The sequence below is a fragment of the Aotus nancymaae genome, unplaced genomic scaffold, assembly GCF_030222135.1.
Source record: "Aotus nancymaae isolate 86718 unplaced genomic scaffold, 86718_ANA_hifiasm-v0.15.2.pri h1tg000062l, whole genome shotgun sequence".
Taxonomy (NCBI): domain Eukaryota; kingdom Metazoa; phylum Chordata; class Mammalia; order Primates; family Aotidae; genus Aotus; species Aotus nancymaae.
Window position 1 is genome coordinate 34,225,227 of NW_026988476.1, and position 21,411 is coordinate 34,246,637.

Here is a 21,411-nt window from a genome sequence, read left to right on the forward strand (position 1 = left end):
TATATTATTTCAAACTCATTGTCACAATTTTATAACTGCTACATTTGATTTTATAAACCTAACACAAAAAGTAAAACTAAAAAGGAACTGGACTTAGTTTAACTCTAAGCAGTTATCACTCATATCCACCTAAGGAAGTGGTCATTGAGAGGTGGGTAAAAGGATGAATAAAGATGGCCTACAACGTCCCTGGTTCTGTTTATGCTGGTCTGATAACACACCAGAAAAAAAGATTCAAAAAAGCCAACATACCCACGGGACCCCATAAGAACAATCACTTTCTTTATTAAAGAAAAGAATTTTTTTAATTCAAAAATTAAAGTTCCAAAATCACATAAGGGGTAATTTGTCAAATCTCCAGAATAATTTTGCTGATGACCAACAGATCTGCAGGAGATGAAGAACCTGCAATATTTTTCAAGATCAAATTAATGATGGCTAAGCAAACATTCATTAATATGATGGAATCATCATTAGAGACAAGAGGTAGGTTATATTTATAAATGAAAGATATGTATCACAACATAAGTGGTTTTTTTGTTTTTTTGTTTTTGTTTTTTTGACAGAGTCTTGCTCTGTCACCCAGGCTAGAGGGCAGCGGCACAATCTCGGCTCACTGCAACCTCCGCCTCCTGGGTTGAAGCAATTCTCCTGCATCAGTCTCCTGAGTAGCTGGGATTACAGGCATGCGCCACCACACCCAGCTAATTTTTTTTATTTTTAGTACAGATGGGGTTTCACCATATTGGCCAGGGTGGTCTCGAACTCCTGACCTTGTGATCCACCTGCCTCAGCCTCCCACAGTGCTGGGATTACAGGCGTGAGCCACCACACCTGGCCCCATAAACAGTCATTTAATTCCTTCCTGGAATAAGCACATAGTATTCAAGAAATATATTTTGAATAGATAATACAGAGAATATACAATTTTAAAAGAACACAAACATGTATAGATGATTAAGACTATTAAAAACTGTATATACTGGAAAAGATTCAAATAGAACATAAAGCAATATACAATTCAGTATTTTAAGTTTATGGGGATCTTTTTCCATGAAGTTTTGCTGAAAAACTAACCATCCTCCCTATGCCGAAGCCCCCAAAACTAAAGCCTAAAAAGGCTCATCTTTCTAAGTATTCTTCTCCCATACATTTCAATCAACACTTCTACCACCAAGGATACAGATCCAGCCCAAACTACTCAAAACAAAAAGAACTCCTTTGCAGAGCTGCGTGTCAATAATCGTGTCCATTGCCTGCACAGGCAAGGGTAGTGTCAAACAGTTGAGTACTCTAATTGTAGCATCTCTTTCAGGAAATATAATATGCAGGACAATACATTTGTTGATGAACAATAATGATGTGTTATTGCAAAATGACAGGATTCTCAAAGACGATAAGGAAATACCTACAAAACAAAAGTATATTATATCAAACTCATTGGTCACAATTTTACAACTGGTACATTTGATTTTATAAATCTAACACAAAAAGTAAAACAAAAAAGGAACTGGACTAAGTTTAACTTTAAGCAGTTATCATTCATACCCACCTAAGGAAGTGGTCATTGGGAGGTGGGTAAGAGGATGAATAAAGATGGCCTACAATGTCCCTGGTTCTGTTTATGCTAGTCTGATAGCATACCAGAAGGAAGATTCAAAAAAGCCAACTTACCCATGGGACCCCGTAAGAACAATCACTTTTCTTTTTAAAGAAAAGAAAAAACCTTATAATCAAGGATGAAGAATATATTACTTCTTTAAAAATAGAGGCCTGAGTGCTTGATTTCCGCTCTGTGCAGTCAACAGCTCTAAAAGCAGTCTAGATCAGCACTTGTCCAATAGAAATATAATGTGAACCACATACATGATTTAAAATTTTCTGGCAGGGGTGGCTCATGCCTGTAATCCCAGCACTTTGGGAGGCCCAGGTGGGCGGATCACTTGAGGTCATCAGAAGTTTGAGAGCAGCCTGGCCAATGTGGCGAAATCCTGTCTCCACTAAAAATATAAAAATTAGCTGGGCATGGTGACAACCACCTGTAATCCCAGCTACTCGGGAGGCTGAGGCAGGAGAATCACTTGAACTGTGGAGGGCAGAGGTTGCAGTGAGCTGAGATGGCATCACTACACTCCAGCCTGGGTGACAGAGTGAGACTCTGTCACAAAAAAAATTAAATAAATAAAAATAAACTTTTCTGGTAGCAACATTGAAAAGAAACAAGTGAAATTAATTTTAATACACATTATTTGGCTTATATCCAAAATATTTCAATATTTTGAAAAATAATTAAAATATAAAACAAGGTATTTTACTTTAGTACTAAGTCTTCAAAATCTAATATGTATATGACACAAAGTATATCTTAATTCATTTTAACCATATTTCAAGTGCTCAATAGCCCCATCTGCCTAGCAGCTACTAGATCAAACAGTATAGATCTGATTTCACCTCTATGAGAAGTTTTCTTGAAGTATATCACACTATATGGTAATGTTACAAATTTAAATATGCTGAAAGACTAACTGTAGATACTTACTGATATCTTGATCTTCAATGAGCTTTTGCAATGCCTCCCCACTATAGCTATACAAAATGGTTGCATCACATCTTCCATCTTTCAAATTAAATTCATAGATAAGCAGTTCATAATTTTCACCAAGAGCGAGCAGTTTGGGCTTGTCAGTTGGTGTGCTGCTGTTATGAGAATTCTCCCATATGAAGCTAGAAAAAAGTTTAGATTATATTCTATATCCACAATAATATTTACCCACAATAGTGGGAGTAGAAGGGCTGAATAAGTAAAGAACAGTTTAGTTGACCTGGGAGCATTCATTCTACATTTCAATTTAAGGGAACGTCAACTGCTCTAGGACCTCTCTCCTCTTTCCTCTTTCCATTTTACACCAACACAAAAATACAGGAGTGGGTGGTAAAAAACAAAAATGTGAGGCTCAGAGCAAGAAATGATGCCTCCTTTTATTCTTTCATCTTTAATCCCAACTAATATGTTTAAACAAACTGTCATGATCAAGGGTAGGTATCAACAATACAATATGTGTATTATTTATGAGGTGGCATAACCAACAAAATAGGCTCTTGATAACTTAAATGTTTTGACCTTTTAGAAACATTATTTGTACTTATAGTCTGATGATTCCAAAATCTTGAACAATTCTGCCCAATAGAACCTTCTGTGATAGAAATGTTTTATATTAGCGCTGCCCAATACAGTAGTCAACAGCCACATGCAGTTACTGAACACTTGAAACACGGAGTAACTGAGGAACCAAATTTTTTAACAGTCACATGTAGCTAATGGCTACCATTACTAAACAGCACAGTTATCGAAATCTTAAACTGTAATGTCAAAACAACACTGGCAAGACTGATAGTGCTTCAGCTTCAAGTTAAATGTTAAAATTAAATTACATATTACAAATAAAAGACCCAAATCTGAAAACAACACAATGAAAAGAGGTGAGGCTATACCATGCTGATAAAATTTCATCCTTTAAGAAGGTTGCAGTACGTTTTATACTTCTGGAGTAGCGTATAAAATTACTGTGGTACATGCATGATTTAATTCAATTAGTAATAAAACTAATAAAAGTACATAATATGCACTATTACATATTTTATACTACTATAGTAGTTCTATATTATTAAAGTGCTATTAAATCCTTATTAGATAAAAAGATTGACGTTTCTGTTCACATTGATAAATGTAGGAAACCTAAATGTCAAATATACAAAACTTAAACTAAGATATATTTAAAAGGAAGAGGACTATGACATCATTAGCATACAGACAATACTGCCACATGGAAAGACAGGAAATTCTCAATGCAATAAATAAGATATATAAAGACATATGTACTTTGAAAAAGTAGGTAACTCTAAACACTTTAACCATGCCATCCTGTGAAGTGTTTTAACTTAATTAAAATTCAATTCAAATAAAAAAATTAAAAAACCTTTCTTGGTCCTCCTCCACTCAAATTTCATGAACTAGCACATGAATGCCCCTTTATTTCATGTGGGTCTTACCTTCTCTGCTGGGTTCTCAAACACCTAATGATTTCTATTTCTTTTCTTTCTGCCCCATTCCTCTCTTTACAGAGCCACAATTATAGGTACTTGATACTGCTAAATAAACTAACTTCCCCTAAGCTAGTTTATAAATAACTTAGTTTATAAGTAATAGTTTATAAACCAAACGCAAAGATTCCTCTTCCTAGCAACTAGACATCAAGGGTAGGGAAGACAAACCCGGAAGAGGCTAAGCATTCACTGATTTATCAAATTAATCTCTAAGTGTCAGGAACTGTTAGAGGAGCTGAAGATTCCAAGATGAATAAGACATCTTTTGGCTACTTGTCTTAAAGAGTTTTGAGAATACTTATTAATAATTTTTTTTTTTTAAAAAAGGTCAGGCTCAGTGGCTCACGCCTGTAATTCCAACACTTTGGCAGGCAGAGGTGGGAGGATCACTTGAGCTCAGCAGTTTGAGACTAGCCTAGGCAACATAGCGAGACCTCATATCTACAAAAAAACAGAAAAATTAGCCAGGTCTGGTGGCGCACACCGGTAGTTCTAGCTATGCTACTCGGGAGGCTGAGCCCGGGAGGTTGAGGCTGGCTGCCGTGAGCCGTGACTGAGCTACTGCACTCCAGCCTGGGCAACAGCGAAGTTATCTTTTTTAAAAAACCAGCCCACCCAAAACACCAAGAAGGCACTCCCAAACTTTATGATGTAAAGTCTTAAGTACTGAACCAAGAGTTACAGAAGTAGAATGTAACGCATTATTGTAATTATGTCCGTCTTCCCAAAACATGCGCGCTTCACAAGAAACTGTCTTACTCAACTCTTTAGGCACTGCTCCTATGTAACAGCAGGCACACATATTTGTTGAATAAGTGAAGGGACAAACTGGACTCTGCCCTTGAAGAAGAGCACTATATTTAAAGGAAAACGCTATTCATTTTAAGGACATGAAAAAGGTATCAGGATGATTCAAACTAGAGATGATCCTCAGCTGTCATCTTTACCTGAAAGAAGAAAAGGGCATGGGACTCGACCCTCTCACCGTTAATCAACCTGTGTTGAATAAAGAAGGAATCAGTGCCTCAGCTGGAACCCTCTCCGGGTTTGCCGCAGGTGGCAGAGGAGCTGGATGCCGTCTCCGCCCACCCAGGACAAGGGAGCGGGGCTGCCGGGCTGCAACAAGGAGAGCGCTTAAGGTCGAGGGAAAGGTTCTTAGAGGAAACCGGGCTCACCTCTGGGGCGTTTCTTGCGGCTGTCCCCCCTCTCCCGCCACCTCTACACCTGCAGGGAAACCTCGGCGTGATCCCTTAGGGCTCGGCCAGCTCCGTACTCCCCCCACTGCCCAGCTCTCCCCAGCACTTACTGCCAGAAGGGGCCCTCCAGGCAGCAGCGACCCCCGCCCTGGCTGCCAGGCGCCAAAGAAAGCACTTGGAGGCTGCCCGCAGCCGTCAGGCTCCCCAGAACCTCTTGCTGTGTGTGCAGCTGCGCGCGGGAGCCCAGCTGCCCCATAGCTTCGGCGGGGACCCGCACCAACAGCATGGGTAGAACCCGCCCCATGGCCGCTGTGCCGGCAGAAGCAGCACTTGCGACCTCCTCCTCTGCAGCCATCTTGGCCGGCCGTTACTTCCGGTCACTTTAGCCGGAACCTGACTGCGATGGGCATGCGCGTTATACGGAGCGACTCACGCTCGGTCTCGTGACTCCCGCCGAGACTTCTCGGCTGTCTCCGGTCGGTTCCATTCCTTTCCTGTGGGGGGCGGTACCAGCCTCTCCAGCAAAGCCACATCTGCCCTGGCCCCAGTCCCAGTCTGCTTTACTAGTCTGGCATGCTTGAAGGCCTAGCTTAGCGGAGCAGGCCCTTGCAGCTGTTCTCGCTCTGTGGCATTATCCTTTGCCTTCTTGGTCCAACTGCCTCCTGCTCCCCTGGAACCCAGTTCCTGCCTCTTTTCTTTGCTTTTCTTATTGTGTTCGCTTACGGACTCTGGGGTGGTGCCATTTCCTTGGTAGCATGGACCAAGTCTTACAGTATGGATCCATAATGAGGGTGTTGACCCGAAAGTTGAAGTCAAATAATGTCCTTTGCAACAGGCAAAGACACGGAGTCAGTAAGAGGTGGAGATGGTAGAGCTCCTGTCTGTGGTCTCAGGAGTATGATCCAAGATCATCAGCAGAGAAGCAGAGCAGCAAAGGAGCAAAGGCTTTGAGATGAGAAGAGGGGTTGTGTAGGCATTTTGGAAAAGCCTCATTAGCTGGGCATAGTGGCGCGTGCCTGTAATCCCAGCTAGTCAAGAGGCTGAGGCAGGAGAATTGCCTGAACCCAGGAGGCGGAGGTTGCGGTGAGCCGAGATCGCGCCATTGCACTCCAGCCTGGGTAACAAGAGCAAAACTCTGTCTCAAAAAAAAAAAAAAAAAAAAAAAAAAAAAAAGCCTCCTAAAAGACAGCCGTACCTTCTTATCAACATATCATTTTCCACATTCAGAACATTTCAGCATAAATGAAACCTCTATTGACAGGCCTCTCTGGACCATTCAATCTAAAGTCCCCTCTACTGCAGTCTCTCTCACCTAGTTTTGTTTTTAATCATAGTATTTATCACTGCTTGTTATCTTCTGCCAGTTCCTGTCCAATCAGAATGTAAACTTCTAAAGAGCAGGGACTTTGTTGCTCACTACTGTCCCCGCTAGTATCTAAAACAGTGCCTATTTCATGAGAGGTACTCCAGCATTTGTTCATGAAGGCATGACCTTATTTGTCAAAATGAAACCAAACTTTTTTAAGGTGGAGTCTGGCTCCGTCACCCAGGCCCGAGTGCAGTGGCGCGATCTCGGCTCCCTGCAACCTATGCCTTCCCTGCTCAAGCAATTTTCCTGCCTCAGTTTCCAGAGTAGCTGGGATTGCAGGCACAGGCCACAACCGACTAATTTTTGTGTTTTAGTAGAGACAGGGTTTCACCATGTTGGCCAGGCTGGTTTTAAATTCCTGACCTCAGGTGATTTACTTGCCTCAGCCTCCCAAAGTGCTAAGATTACAGGCATGAGCCACTGCACCTGGCTGAAACCAAACATTTTCTATTACAAGGGAGAGATAGTCAACCTTCTAAGCTCAGCTGAGGCTATTTTCTCTCTATAAAAAATGGCAACATTAAAGCAGTTTCTAAGGTTACACTTGTGTTAGCTACAACAAGGCCTTGTCCCTTATAATCAGGACATTCTTTTCATGCCTGTAATCCCAGCACTTTGGGAGGTCGAGTAGGGAGAATCACTGGAATCCACCCTGGGCAACACAGGGAGACCCTTGTCTCTCTAAAAAAATTTAAAAATTTAGTATTAGCTGGGTGTGGCGTCGCATGTCTGTAATCCCAGCTACTCAGAAGACTGGTAGGAGGATCACTTGATGCTAGATGTCAATGCTGCAGTGAGTCATGATGGTGCCACTGCACTCCCGCCTGGGTGGCTGAGTAAGACCCTGTCTAAAAAAAAAAAATATTCCTGGAGCACTCACACATAAGATAGCCTTCATTATAGGCCCTAACTTACAAGCAAGTTCCAACACATCATTCTCTTAGCTCTTTAATTATATCTTACTATGCCATATCTTATTTTTAGGCACATCATTTAGGTTCTTGAAGAAAGGATATGAAAATGTTTGGGGAAGGGTGCTCCAATATGTAAAGATGTAAGAAATGTCTTCAGACTCTCTGGATCCCTGTAAACATAGTCTATGCAGCTAGTGTCTGATGATTCAACTTCCAAGACATATGTATTCCAGAACAAACAGATTAGTAGATCCAGGCAAACCTATAAAGAGAACAGGTGTTAACTGCAAGCACAATTCTACTTTACAAGTATTTATATGATTTGATTACTATCTGGCTCTTTCTAGCAATAATTCTGAGGACAGAGATGACCATGCTACTCATGCTTATATCCTGGAATAGTCGTTCCTCAAGTATTTGTTGAATGAATGAATTCAGGTTCTCAAATTAATTCTTGCCCTAAAATAGCTTAGCACTATAAATGGCCAAAGCTCCTGGAATAAATTCAAAGGTTTGGCTGAAGACTTGGTCAAGACTGGTTACTCAGTAAATGTCAGTGTGTAGAACTACTTCTACATGATCCTTTATTCTCTTAATTTAAAAGGAAGTAGTGAAGCAAGTAACAGAACATAGATTGGGCTTGAACAAGGGTCTTTTACTTTTTTTCTGCTATTACTTACTCCATCCTGGCCTCCAGCTGCTGAACCAATTGTTTGTCCACATGGTGACAGAACAGGGGAAGTAGGTTGCTGGGGAAAGCCAGGGGTTCTGCCAGAGAGGCTGCAGGAATCTGGGCTATCTCCCAGGCAATCAGAACCACCATGTCTGTCCTAGAGAGCATAAATACAAATATAAGCAAATAAATTTGCTTAGGAAACAGACTCAGGGCCAAGGTTTCTCATTATCTTTCCATTGCTACTACCATTGTCCCCCACCCCAGGTAGCAATTCAGAGGTAACATTTGCATGTTTGGTACATGCCAAGCAATGCTTAGTGCTTTACACATTTCCCTTCTTGTTTAATTTTAAGAACTCTGAGGACCATCATCATTTTAAGAACCATCATCTCTAGCTTATAAAGAAACAAACTAGGAGAAGTGAAAGAATTTGCCCTAAAGATATATTGCTAATAATGTGATACTGCCAGAATTCAAACCTAGGTTTTTGTTTTTTTTTTTGAGATGAAGTTTCGTTCTTGTTCCCCAGGCTGGAGTGCAATGGCACGATCTCTGCTCACTGCAACTTCTGCCTCCTGGGTTCAAGCAATTCTCCTGCCTCAGCCTCCCAGGTAGCTAGGATTACAGGTGCCTGCCACTACACCTGGCTAATTTTTGTATTTTTAGTAGAGACAGGGTTTCACCATGTTTGCCAGGCTGGTCTCGAACTCCTGATCTCAGGTGATTTGCCTGCCTTGGCCTCCCAAAGTGCTGGGATTACAGGTGTGAGCTACCGCACCTGGTCCAAACTCTAAAGGTTGTCCCCTTAGGTACTGTGTTATATTGCCTCCCAGGAGAAACCGAAACTTTAGGGCACTATAGAAAAAAAGCAGAACAGCTACAAGATGCTATTTCTTTCTGTATCCAACCTTCCCCTCAGTACTTGAAAATGCCTCAGAAAACACTTCATCTGGCTCAGTCTGCACATACCAGGAGTACCAAAATAGTATTTACAAGGACTTTATGATCTTACCAAGCTGTATGGTCAGTGTTGGGCTCCTCTAGGGAAGAATCCAGCGATACCAGCTGCTCCCCATGACTCAGCAGGGCATAGAGCAAAGATATTCCAAACTGCAAGTGACATACGTATATTCCAGGGCAAAATGAGTTCACTCTCAGCATTCGGTGCTTTCCTGACTCTTATCTTCCCAGCTAAAGGGCAGGTTCACATTTAGAGATGGAGCGCAAAATACCCACAAGGGTTGTCAGGTTTTACACTGGTGAGCCAAAGAACTCTGTAACCTTTCCATAGGAATCACTGCTCTGAACAGTCCAAAAGACATTCTTGGAGAACCAATTAAATGCATAACTCTTGGCTGGACTCATAGGAGATTGGGAATACATCCAGGAATCTGGGGCAGGTATTCTGTGGACCCCACTTTAAGAGGCACTACTTTAAGCAAAGACCTTCAGTGTGGCATACATGAGATAATCCACTGTGATACTGGAAGACAGAGTCATAACTTTGACATCTACAGTATCATTCTTTAAAATTTTCTATCTTTTATTATGTACCTATTGGCCAGGCATGGTATCTCATGCCTGTAATCCCAGCACTTTTGGAGGCCAAGGTGGGCGGATCGCTTAAAGTTAGGAGTTCAAGACCAGCCTGGCCAACATGGTGAAACTATGTCTCTACTAAAAATACAAAAATTAGCTGGGTGTGGTGGTGTACACCTGTAATCCCAGCTACTTGGGAGGCTGAGGCATGAGAATCATTTGATGGGAGGTGGAGGTTGCAGTGAGCCAAGATCATGCCAGTGCACTCCAGCCTGGGCGACAGAGTGAGACTATCTAAAAACTAAATAAAAATAAAATATTATGTGCCTATTATTACTAGTGTTGCATGTATTTGATTTATAAACATGTAGGTTGTAGTATAAACACGTGAGTTTATAATTTTTTTTTTTTTTTTTTTTACTCAAAGAGGTACACACAAGTTTGGAGACATGCTCTAGAGGCTCACATCAGCAGCAATCAGGGAGCTTATTAGAAAAGCAGAGAAGGTGCATGGGCCCCACACCAGACCTAATGGATGACTGTTAGTGGGACCAAGGAGTGGGGTTTAGTAAGCTTGCCAGGTGATCCTATGCTTACTAGAAATTGAGAAACATCGCAGAGGATAAGATTTGTGGAGAAATGAAACTGTCCCCCAACTTATCTCTTATACCAACTTGAAAAGCCATCTATGGAAAGACAAAAGCCTCCTATTCTGGAGGCTTTTACCCGATTCTGAAGCACCATGGTGACTGGCCGCTCTGAGGAGCCAGGTGGTAACAGCATTAGTCCCTGAAGTCCTTGGAGGAGTTCATGGAGGGTCAGGTGACTGATACACTTGCCCAGAGGTTTGAACAACATTTGTAGGGCCTGCAAGAAGATCAGTAAGCACCTCCCAAATTCCACTACAACTTCACCTCCCCTTACCTTGCTTCCAGCCCCTTCCCTCGCTGTCCTGCCTTTGGCACCTCCTGGTGAGGTTACTTACCAGGCTTATCACCACTATGACTCTCCATCCCCAACATTGACACCTTCAGTAACCACTTGTCCTAGGATGCCTTCTCTAAGCAAAGTAGATAGGGGTTCAACATTTATCAGGGCTTCCTAATCTTTTACTCAGACCTTCACAGCACACTCACACCTGTGCAACCATACACCTGTTTCTTTTTGTTCATCGTACCTGAAGATGATTCACTGTTCCTATAGTAGTTTGTTCTGTAACTTCCTTGCCTGAGGGTGGCCAGGCCAGCATCCCTCACTGTGCCCAGCACTTTCTCTGGCATCTCTGGGGCATGTGGGGACTGGAGGGGAGGAACAACCCCTAACCTATTCAGGAGACCATCCTCATCTCCACTCAATGCCACAGTACCTGATCAGCCACATCCCTCCGGACCAGGAGGGGCAGATGGTGGGTGATAGCCAATAGAATGGTCACAGCCTGATCCTGGGGCAAAAAGGGGAGCAGCCGGGCCACCAGGGCCTTGCCCTTCCTCACAGAGAGCACTTGCAGGAAGCCATCTGCTGCCTCCCTACAAGGGAGAGAGGAGAGCATTTCCAGAGCTCTGCATAGAGGAGAGGGCTACATGCCAGAAAGGAGAGGCAGAAGCAAGATGAATGTCTTTGCTGCCCCTTCCCTTACTGGGCTGAGGTGGAACCCTACCACACTCACTCCACGTTGGTCTGCTCCTGGGTCTTTAAGGTCTGGAAGAGCTTCTCAACCTGGTTGCTTTGCTTCTCAGAAAAGCAGGGCTGTGGAGGCCTATCCTTGCAGCCTTCCTCTAATTCTAGTAACTGAAGGAACATCTGGGAATTTGAGGGTGGAAAAAGAGGTAAATTTGGGTAATATCTCATTCTCAAAGGTAACTTCAGAACTTGTCCCTAAGGAACTGATATCTCACCTTCTCAATCCGGTATAATACCCCAAGCCTCTGACTGCTTGCAACTCCTATATCCTAGGAGAAAAGAGTCACCAGCTATCAGCCACACTGCCACAGCCCTAGCCCAGGCCTCTGACTAGCTAGAGATTGAGCTGTAAAGGCTAGAAACAAAGTCTGATCACACTTCTTCCTCTGTCTTAGGTCATAGTCTTAACTCAAACACAAGAGTGTTCTAGACCCTTCTTCCAAAGGGGAGAGAAAAAGGTCTGGGAAGATAGTGCTCCCACCTGCTCTTGAGTTCCATGAGGTACAGCATCAATAGCTCGGCGAGGGCTGAAACATGTCGACACAGCTACCTGGCCCAGGGAACCCTCAATTCGGACCACTGCATGAGAGGAGTCAGGAGAGGCACATTTCTCTCCCCCTCCCATACTCTGTCCACCCAGATGCCCAGCCCAAGTCAGCAGGTCAGCTCTGACCTTACCTGACTCATAAGCCTCTGCCTTCTGAATGTAAGGCGTTACCAGCCTGAGGGACTCAACACGGTTTCTTCGTCCAAGTAGCTCTTCGTCTGCCTGCTTCTTCTCTAGCTTCTGGTAATATTCCTGAGAATGCATGGAATGGGAAAAAACAAACACCCTATATTCATCTTTTGAACTTAGAATTAAGTTTCTCATATGCAGCCTCTTTAAAGATGCTTTGTTTGTTTGCTTTTGTGTGTGTTATAAGTTTTGTTTGTTTGAGACAGGATCTCCCTCTATCGCTCGGCTGGAGTGCAGTGGCATGATCTCTGGTTCACTGCAACATCCTTGACTCAAGCGATCCTCACTTCAGCCTCCTCAGTAGCTGGGGCCACAGGTGTGTGCTACCATGCTTGACTAATTTTTTATTTTTTGTAGAGATAAGATTTTACCATGTTGCCCAGGCTGGTCTTAAATTCCTGGACTCAAGCGATTGGCCTGCCTTGGCCTCCCAAAGTGCTGAGATTATAGGCATGAGCCACTGTGCCCAGCTAAGTACAGCCTCTTAACACTCTTTCCTACAGTATCATTCCAGAAATCATGCTGGTACCTTAGGCCCTCCTTGCAGTTATTCTAAAGTGTCTTAAGCACCCTGGGCCCCACATCACCCATATTGGAATTCACATACCAAATACCTAAAGACTAGGTACCACCACCAAGTCTGATGAAAGGGCAGAGAGCAAAGTGGAGAGCCAGTGAGCAAGCCTGTTCCATCATCTGCAACCTTCCTGCATTCCTCATGTCCTAGTACACACACACTGCACACCATCTGTCTTCTCTGCTTTCCCACTTAATCTTGTGGCTTCACCTGTGCTTTCTAAAAATCAATTACCTGATGGTATGAAGGCCATCCAGAGCTTGAAGCATAGAACTAGCCATAGGGATGTGTTTGTTGGTTGCCCTCTAGACCAGTTTTATGCTTCTGTGGATTCACCCAGCAGCTCTGACATTTTCTTAAAGTTGAGAAATCCTAAACTGAAATCACTGACAAGCCAACAAGGAATTGAAAAAGGCTCTTTTGTTCAGAAGCAATGCCAAAAAGGCAGGAGTACAAAACTATTTCACTTTCAGTGATGCTGGCAGAAAAGGAGGGCTTTTGAAGCTTGGTGCAAAGAAAGGAAAAATATCTAATGTAAATGAGAAGGGGACAAGGGTGGGTCCCTGGATGGGAGGCTCACAGATACCGTGGTAAAAGTGAAACAGCCAGGCAGGTGCAGTTGCTCAGGCCTGTAATCTTAGCACTTTGGGAGGCTGAGGCAGGTGGATCACTTGAGATCAGGAGTTCAAGACCAGCCTGGCCAACATGGTAAAATCCTATCTCTACTAAAAATACAAAAATTAGCTGCTTATGGTAGTGCATGCCTATAATTTCAGCTACTTGGGAGTTTGAGGCAGGAGAATCACCTGAACTCAGGAGGCAGAGGTGGCAGTGAGCCGAGACCATGCCACTGCACTCCAGCCTGGATGACAGAGGGAGACTCTTTCTTAAGAAAAAAAAAAGGTAGTGAAACAGCCTAGATAACTCAAAAACTGTGGACAAAGACTTGTCCCATAAAGAAAGGCAGGAAGGAAACAAGGGAAAACAAGTGAACGTGTCTGCTGTCATTTGTTCAGTTAAACAAACTGAATCCCACTATTTATAACATCCCTGACATTTCTAAGCATATGAGGTGAGAAAGTCCATTATATCCTGAGTGAACAGGAAAAATTATTAGCCAAGAATGGAGACAAAACCTAAGTGTGTTTGGGGAACTGGAAATAATCTTAGTTGGCTGAAATGTAGGAGGATAGAGAGAAATGAGTTTGGGATGTCTACTTTAGAAATATGGCCCCTATCCTGTAGTGATTCTCTCTCCCACCTGAACAGACATGACTTCCATGAGCCAAAGAGAGGATCAGAGAGGGCCCGGGAGTCCAGATGCATTTGACCCAAGGTCAGAGGCTGGGCAGAGCACCGTGGAGCTCACCTGGTAGTAGTAATCATCCAGGTGGGGCTTTGCACTCTGCAGCTGCACCATCTGCACTTTTATCACCCAGTCCTTCTCTTTTCTGGTCATAAGGTTAGCATAGGGGTCTAGCTGCTGAGACCAAGGCTTCTTGCCTGGGGGACTTTAAGCCAGGAGGAACAACCCTTTAGACTTACGCACCACTGCCACTTCCCAAAGTGTGTGGTGAGCAGGAAGTGGGGCTCTCTGGGAAGGATGGAGCAAGCACAGAGGTGGGCAACGGTATGAGAGTTTTAACCATATGGGAACTTTGAGGGCGATGACTGGTCACAAGGGGAAACCCGGCATGCAGATGGGCTCCCCTTAACCCTGCTCCTCATCTGGGCTTTACCTTGGTGTTTGACTATGCTGCTGCTGTTGTTGCTGTAAGATCCTTTGGTGCTGAGGATGGAGCTGGGTCAGATGACTGAGAAGACAAGAAGTAACTTCAGCTGGGTGGAAGGAAGCTCTCAGTTCTCTGCCCCCTCCATTCATTCAGCCCAGGTCAGCTCAGGTAGACATCTAAGTAATCTTATCTGTTTAGGTACTTTCCCAAAGTTAGCCACGTGGCACATCATGGTCTTAGAGCTCCAGGGCTCCCAAGCCCCTCCAACATCTATTTTCCTGCAATTTGGCTGCAGGAAATCTTGGCACGGTAGAAAACTTTCTGGCCTGGTCGTCAGGAGTTCTGAATCCTAGTCTCAGTTCCATCATGCTAGCTGATCACAAATAAATTTTTATTTTTAATTTTTTATTGAGACAGAGTATTGCTCTGTTACCCAGGCTGGAGTGCAGTGGCGCGATCTCAGCTCACTGCGACCTCTGCCTCCCGGATTCAAGCGATTCTCCTGCCTCAGCCTCTCGAGTAGCTGGGATTACAGATGCCACCCCCACACTTGGCTAATTTTTGTATTTTGAATAGAGACAGAGTTTCACCATGTTGCCCAGGCTGGTCTGAAACTCCTGGCCTCTAGTGATCCTCCCACCTCTGCCTCCCATAGTGCTGGGATTATAGGCGTGAGCCACAGCACCCAGCTTTAAATAAAAAAGTCTTTTCTTTTGAGACGGAGTCTCAGTCTGTCACTAGGCTGGAGTACAGTGGTGCAATCTAGGCTCACTGCAACCTCCACCTCCTGGTTCAAGAGATTCTCCTGCCTCAGCCTCCCGAGTAGCTGGGACTGTAGGTGCCCACCACCATGCCCAGCTAATTTTTTTGTATTTTAGTATAGATGGGGTTTCACCATGTTGGCCAGGTTGGTAAATAAATTTTTAATCTGCCTGGGGGGCTCCATTTATGAAGGAGAAGGAATTAGACTATACCTCAGACTTCTGTTATTAGATTTCTGTGTTTTCCTGTGGCAACTGGTAGGCATGGCCCCCACCCCTCCTCAGCCAGCACCTCCTTAGACCTCTAGGGAGAACCTCAAACCAGTACCTGAACCTAGCGGGCCACGAGGTCAGCAGTCTGCAGAAGAGAGATGGGTCTGGTGGGGGCAGCTGAGGTCCAAAGTGCCGTGCTGGAGAGCTGGCGCTGGGAAATGTTGGCCAGAAAGGGATGGGCAACAGGTAGTCCAGGGTCTGAGAGAGGAATTAAGAGGTCTGGGAGAACACCACCTCCACCAAAAGAATGCTGCTCTTGTTGGGAGGGCTTGGTTCCTTTCCTGCCTTTCCCCCTCAAGAAATTCACCCAGCATCGTGCCGTCTTGTGAGCCCCTCAAGACACGTTTGAGGGCACCAGATATGGTTCCTGCCCTTGTTTCAACGGGGCTTGACTAGGAAGCAGCTCTTCATTCCCTGACTATATAGGGTCATGTGCTTTTCCTTCCTATTTGGAAAGTCAACACCTCTCACTCTCCTCTCTTCTCTTGGGCTGTTTGTCTTCAGCTGCTGGGGCAGTACTCATTTGTCTTTTTCTGACTCACTTGAAGCCCTCCTCAGAGCTGTAATTTCTTGTAGTTCTCCCTGCAGGATTTCCTGGTCCTTGAGTTTCTCTACTCCAGGCCATGTTCCCATTACACAGTTAATTGAAGGGCAGATGCTCTTTCCAGCTAAGGGCTGGTCATCTGCTCAAAGATTGCCTAAGGCAGGAGTAGGGATCTAGTTTGTCCTTGTTCATACAAATGGCCAGTTGTCCCAGTACCACATATTAAGGTGTCTATCCATGCCCCTGGTTGGGCACACCACCTCTGTCATTTACCAAGCTCCTCTATGAAGGTGCAACCCCCACCTCCCACACCTATACTCACTTTGGGTGCATTAACTCCAGACCAGGGTTGAGGGTAGACTGAACACAATGGATGGAATCCTTATTACCCACAGTATGGAGACTGCAGCAGACTCACCTGCCACAGAATGTGCAAGGAGGCAGGTGACATTCCCAGCACTCCAGGGGCCTTGACTCCAGGGGAGCTGAGCAGAGCTCTCTGGAACAGGAGGGAAGAAAAAACAGGCTCGAATGGGCCCCCGTAGTGTCTTCTACATTCATCTGGGTTTTTGAGGAGGTGGGAGGAGGCAGCAAGACCAGCTATTCCAACACCCAGGGCAGTGGCAGCTTGGCCCTCCCTCAGATTCAAAGTCAACTGGACCAGGATCCCTCTTCCTCTCCTGGGAGTAATAAGACTAGTACAGTGATCTTCCCTTACTCATCAGAGATATGTCCCAAGACCCCCAAGGGATGCCTGAAACTGGATAATACTGTGTGTATAGTGCTTTTTCTTATATGTACATACCTATGATAGTTTATATATTTAAAAAAACTTTTTTAGAGTCAGGGTCTTGCTCTTTCACCCAGGCTGGAGTACAGTGGCACAATCATAGCTCACTGCAGCTGATTCACATAACTTTTATTACAGTGTATTGTCATAATTGTTCTATTTTTATTATTGTTGTTAATTTCTTATTGTACCTAATTTATAAATTAAACTGGCTAGGTACAGTGGCTCATGTCTGTAATCCCAGCACTTGAGGGATTACAAGTGCTGGGATTGCTCTGTTACCCAGGCTGGCTGGAGTGCAGTGGTGGGATCTCAGCTTACTGAGACCTTGAGTTTATCTCAAACTCCTGGGCTCAAGCCATCCTCCTGCCTCAGACTCCTAAGTAGCTGAGACTATAGGCATGTGCTACCATATCTGGCTAATTTTTGATTTTTTTTTTTTTTTTTTTTTGTAGAGACAAGATCTTGCTCTGTTGTCCAGGCTGGTCTGGAACTCCTGGCCTCAAGCAATCCTCAAGTGCTGGGATTACAGATATGAGCCAGTACACCTAGCCAGTTTTATTTCTAAAGTAGGTACAATAAGAAATGAACAACAATAAAAATAGAACAATTATTAATATACTGTAATAAAAGTTATGTGAATGTAGTCTCTCTTAAAATACCTTATTGTACTGTACTTGCCTATTTTCAGACTATAGTTGACCAAGGGTAACTGAAATGGCAGAAAGTGAAACCATGCACTACTGTATCTTAGGAGTAGGCTGAAGGAAGTTCTGAGTCACTTCATACCTAGATGGGAGTCCTTATCTCTCTCCACTAGTTATGGGATCCAAGGGAACAAATACCAGGAAAGGACTGCTAAGACAGAGGGGCCCAGGATCAGGCAAAGTTGACTCACCTTTAGCACCAGTAGCAGGGCCACCGCCTGTGGGCGATGCACAGCTCTGCTAGGACCTGGTTTTAAGGTGAGAACAGCATCAGAAATGAAGTGGGAGACAGGAGGTAAGAGGGAAGGAGAGAGTCCCTAACTCAGGCTCAAGGCTTAAAAAGAAATTGTTAATCCAGAACCTGTCTTAGAAAAGGGTGGAAAAGAGAAGAGGAATGTTCAGTGACAGCCTGTGAGCCATAGACATTTCAGGACAACCCTCTCCCTTTCCCTCCTGCCATGGTACCTGGGAGTTATGGACAGTGCCAAGTATAGCTGGATCCCCAAGATCATTCTCTTCCTCCTCTTCCTCCTCCAGGTCTGGGGCCAGATCTGGGTCCAGATCCTCCTCTTTTTCCTCCTCCTCCCCTTCATTTTCTTCTTCTTCCAATTGGCCGGCAGACACCAGCTCCTCCTCAGGAGCCAAAGGGCCACAGGTCTTACCTGGCCCTTGGTTTAAGTGTGGGCCAGAGGAGAAGGTAAGATGGGGGCTCAGGTGTGAGTCTTGTCTAGAGAGGCTGCTACTCAGCACCACCTTTGAACATAACGCCTCCTGTTCTGTAGGTTTAACAGCCTTCCTACTCCCAAAGTGCCTGAACCATCCCCCACTAAGTCAAATGGAACCTGAGCCAGGTGTGGTAGCTTGTGCCCATAGTCCCAGCTACTTGGGAGGCCAAGGTGGAAAGATCACTTGGGCCCAGGAGTTTGAGATCAGCCTGGGCAACACAGTGAGACCATTTCTAAATAAATAAGTCAGAATTTAAAAAGCAAACAAAAGGAATCTGGCAGATGCCAAACACCTTCACTTTCCACATCCCCTCTTCCATTGCTTCATTGGGTTCTAGCACAGCCTTTTCCATCTGCTCTGCCTGACCCAATGCCCTTTCTGTTGCCTCTTTGAACAAGTTCCAGCTGGCCCAACTCACTGCAATTTAACCCTACTGTGTGCCAGATACTTTATGTGCATATGTTCATTTAGCAGTCATGAGGCTGTCTGGGTTGTTACTGATAATTTTACTAGATGGTGAAAAAAATAAAGCCCAGAAGAGTGACCTCTCAGTCACCTACTGTAATATAATTAGCAAGTGAAAGAATTTGGAATAACTTCCAGTGACTCTGGGCATCCAAGCCCATATGTGAAACAGACCAGCAAGCTTTGCACGCTGAGGCATTTTATATAACACCACTTATATGAGTGTTGATACCTTCAAGGCATTTCATCTTGGCAGGCTGCTGGACTTCCTTCTTGTCTGTGTCCTCCAGTGAAAGAGCACTGCCAGCCTCTGGAAAGTAAACCTGAGACAAGAAAGAGACCAAGAGGCACCATCCTCAGTAAGTAAGGATGACATCACACCCTAGCCATGGAATCCTCCCAGCAAGATGATTAGAGAATTCTGGGCCATGGTCTCAAGGAAAGAGACCCTGGGCTGTCAGACTGCCATAAACCCCCACCTTCCCAGCTCAGCTCAGCTCTAAGGAGCTGTCCCATAAAGGGACAGAGATGAGGAACAGGGCTAGGAGCTGGAAGAGAAGTACTTCCCAACGGACACCACCAATCACCGCCCATGTGTGGTGATGCCTCGTTGCTGACACTCACCACCTGACTGTTGCTGTCCTTTCTGTTTAAGTTATCCATAGCAGCCTGGGCCAGGACCTGTTTGCTGCTCCTGGCTTTAAAAGTCCTAGCCCCTCCCCTGCTCACCCATTAAAGGGCCAGCATCCTCCAACCATTGGGGCCTGGTGGAAGTATGAGAACATAGTTTAAGATTTAAAAAATCCTTGAACAGAGAAAAGACATAAACTACATTTTTAGCCATCCATGGTTTTCAGTATAGTTTATTGGAATTGATATTTGGGGGCAGATATTTAAAAAGAGGATTCCTGTTTTCCACACTCTTCATTGGTACTTTGTGAGGTTGCATTTTATTTAATCCCTAGGTTTCGCTTTAACAAAATTGGATAGGAAAGTCCTGGGTAGATCCTGGGGAGGATGCCTAGCAACCAAGTTCCTGGTGCTTCAGGGCAGTGTACTTGAAGCCCTCAAGTCCACCTGATGATGCTTGCCCTTCACTGGGTCACGTGAGCGTAAGTCAGCTACTCAGCTGTGACTCATGAGGGACCCTTACGAATTTGAAAGTCAGATATTCATGGTAAAAACACTTTTGCATGAGATACACAATCTTACATCCTCTTGGCTGCTCTAATGGCAAACTGGACCAGAAGCTCAGGAGTAAAAACAAATCAACAACAACAAAAAACAAAAACATAGCTACCCAACACCCTCCCAAGCCTCATCTAACCCTCAAGCAGCCCTGGGTTCTATGCCCACATCCTGTGTTCAGCTGAAACCCACATGACTTTGTAAAACTTCTGAATAAAAATAAAAACTAAGTAATTTCCCTACATCAAAAATGAAAGTTAGGACCCTCTTGTCGTGGTGATAAGACATTCTTGTGCCTTTAAGGAAAATATTTATTTCAAAAGTTTTACTGCAGGTCATAACTATATGGCTGGGAGAACAAACATAAGTAGCTTGAACGTTACTGAAAAACTTCTCATATATCTGAATTGGGTTCTGGCCTTTTTTTTTTTTTCTTAGGTAGAGTCTCATTCTGTCGCCCAGGCTGGAGTGCAGTGGCATGATCTGGGCTCACTGAAGCTTCTACCTCCCAGGTTCTAGAGATTCTCCTGCCTCAGCCTCCCAAGTAATTGGGATTACAGGTGGCCGCCACCATGCCTGGCTAATTTTTGTATATATATTTTTGCAATAGAAACAGGATTTTGCCATGTTGGCCAGGCTTGTCTTAAACTCCTGACCTCAAGTAACCCGCCCGCCTTGGCTTCCCAAAGTGCTGGGATTACAGGCGTGAGTCACCACACCTGGCTGGGTTCTGGCCTTTTTGGTAATGTTATTCAGCTGTTTCCCTCAGAAACTTCCTAATAATGTACTTTGGCACTATTAACAAAAGGACGAAATAGTGAATTTCAGTGTTCCAGAAGTGATTCATTAGGTTGTTGCAGAGACTAGATCTTAAGGAGAAACTTGTTGCATGAAGATTTTCATTCAAGAGACTTCAGGTATTGACTAGTACCAAAGCAGGTGGACTAGGGCTCAGTCTTTAAGATCACAACCCTTCCCTAGCTGTTTGGAGTTTCACTTGGGACCTACTGTATTGTATGAAGATCCCCTACCCTTATCTGAAGTCTGATATGTCTACTGATCTCCTAGATGTTCTAACTTTCCTGCCATCATTTAATTATGTTAAGTTTAAGCCAAGACTGTGCTAGGCTTGGGGTACGACAATGAAGAAAACAGACGCTTCCCACAGCCTGTTAGAGCTTCCCCTAGAATAAGAAGTACATACAGGTACCCAGGATTGTTGGAGCAGATTTTAAAAAGACATTAGAGTGGTTCATACCTGTAACCCAGCACTTTGGGAAGCTGAGGCAGGAGAATCACTAGAGCCCAGGAGTTCAAGACAAGCCTGGGGAATATAGCGAGACCCCATTTCCATAAAAAATTTTTTCTTAAAAAGAAAAGACATTAGAAATATTTACATATGCTACATAAAACACTCTTTTATGGGGTGATTT

At 44.2% G+C, this 21,411-nt stretch overlaps 2 protein-coding genes across 7 annotated transcripts in view; both read right to left on the reverse strand.

The window, feature by feature from the left end:
- The window catches only part of SPG11 (SPG11 vesicle trafficking associated, spatacsin), a 110,521-nt gene extending 104,851 nt beyond the window's left edge, over positions 1-5,670 (reverse strand). For 3 of the 5 annotated variants that reach the window (XM_012442198.2, XM_064366004.1, XM_064366006.1), the window contains exons 1-3: positions 5,411-5,670; positions 2,540-2,724; positions 1,184-1,408 (exon numbers count right to left, since the gene is read on the reverse strand). In XM_012442198.2, the coding sequence (XP_012297621.2) occupies positions 1,184-1,408; positions 2,540-2,724; positions 5,411-5,655 (655 nt within the window). In that variant the 5' untranslated portion in view covers positions 5,656-5,670. The other 2 variants (XM_012442200.3, XM_012442199.2) reach the window with 2 other exon arrangements.
- A 1,933-nt stretch (positions 5,671-7,603) lies between these two features.
- Positions 7,604-19,476, reverse strand: PATL2 (PAT1 homolog 2). 2 transcript variants are annotated; one of them, XM_012442331.3, is made up of 16 exons: positions 19,415-19,476; positions 19,023-19,113; positions 18,065-18,267; positions 16,521-16,601; positions 15,614-15,756; positions 14,531-14,605; positions 14,161-14,302; positions 12,157-12,277; positions 11,960-12,057; positions 11,694-11,747; positions 11,465-11,598; positions 11,165-11,324; positions 10,525-10,665; positions 9,272-9,369; positions 8,264-8,413; positions 7,604-7,845 (listed from the first exon to the last, which is right to left on the reverse strand). In XM_012442331.3, exons 1-16 carry the CDS (start codon positions 19,451-19,453, stop codon positions 7,827-7,829), a joined length of 1,749 nt encoding a protein of 582 aa, XP_012297754.3. In that variant the 5' UTR covers positions 19,454-19,476; the 3' UTR covers positions 7,604-7,826. The 2 variants fall into 2 exon arrangements, with proteins under 2 accessions (XP_012297754.3, XP_021528810.1); XM_021673135.2 differs by lacking the exons at positions 15,614-15,756; positions 16,521-16,601; positions 18,065-18,267; positions 19,415-19,476 and having other exon boundaries at positions 19,023-19,085.
- Between the last annotated feature and the right edge of the window lie 1,935 nt (positions 19,477-21,411).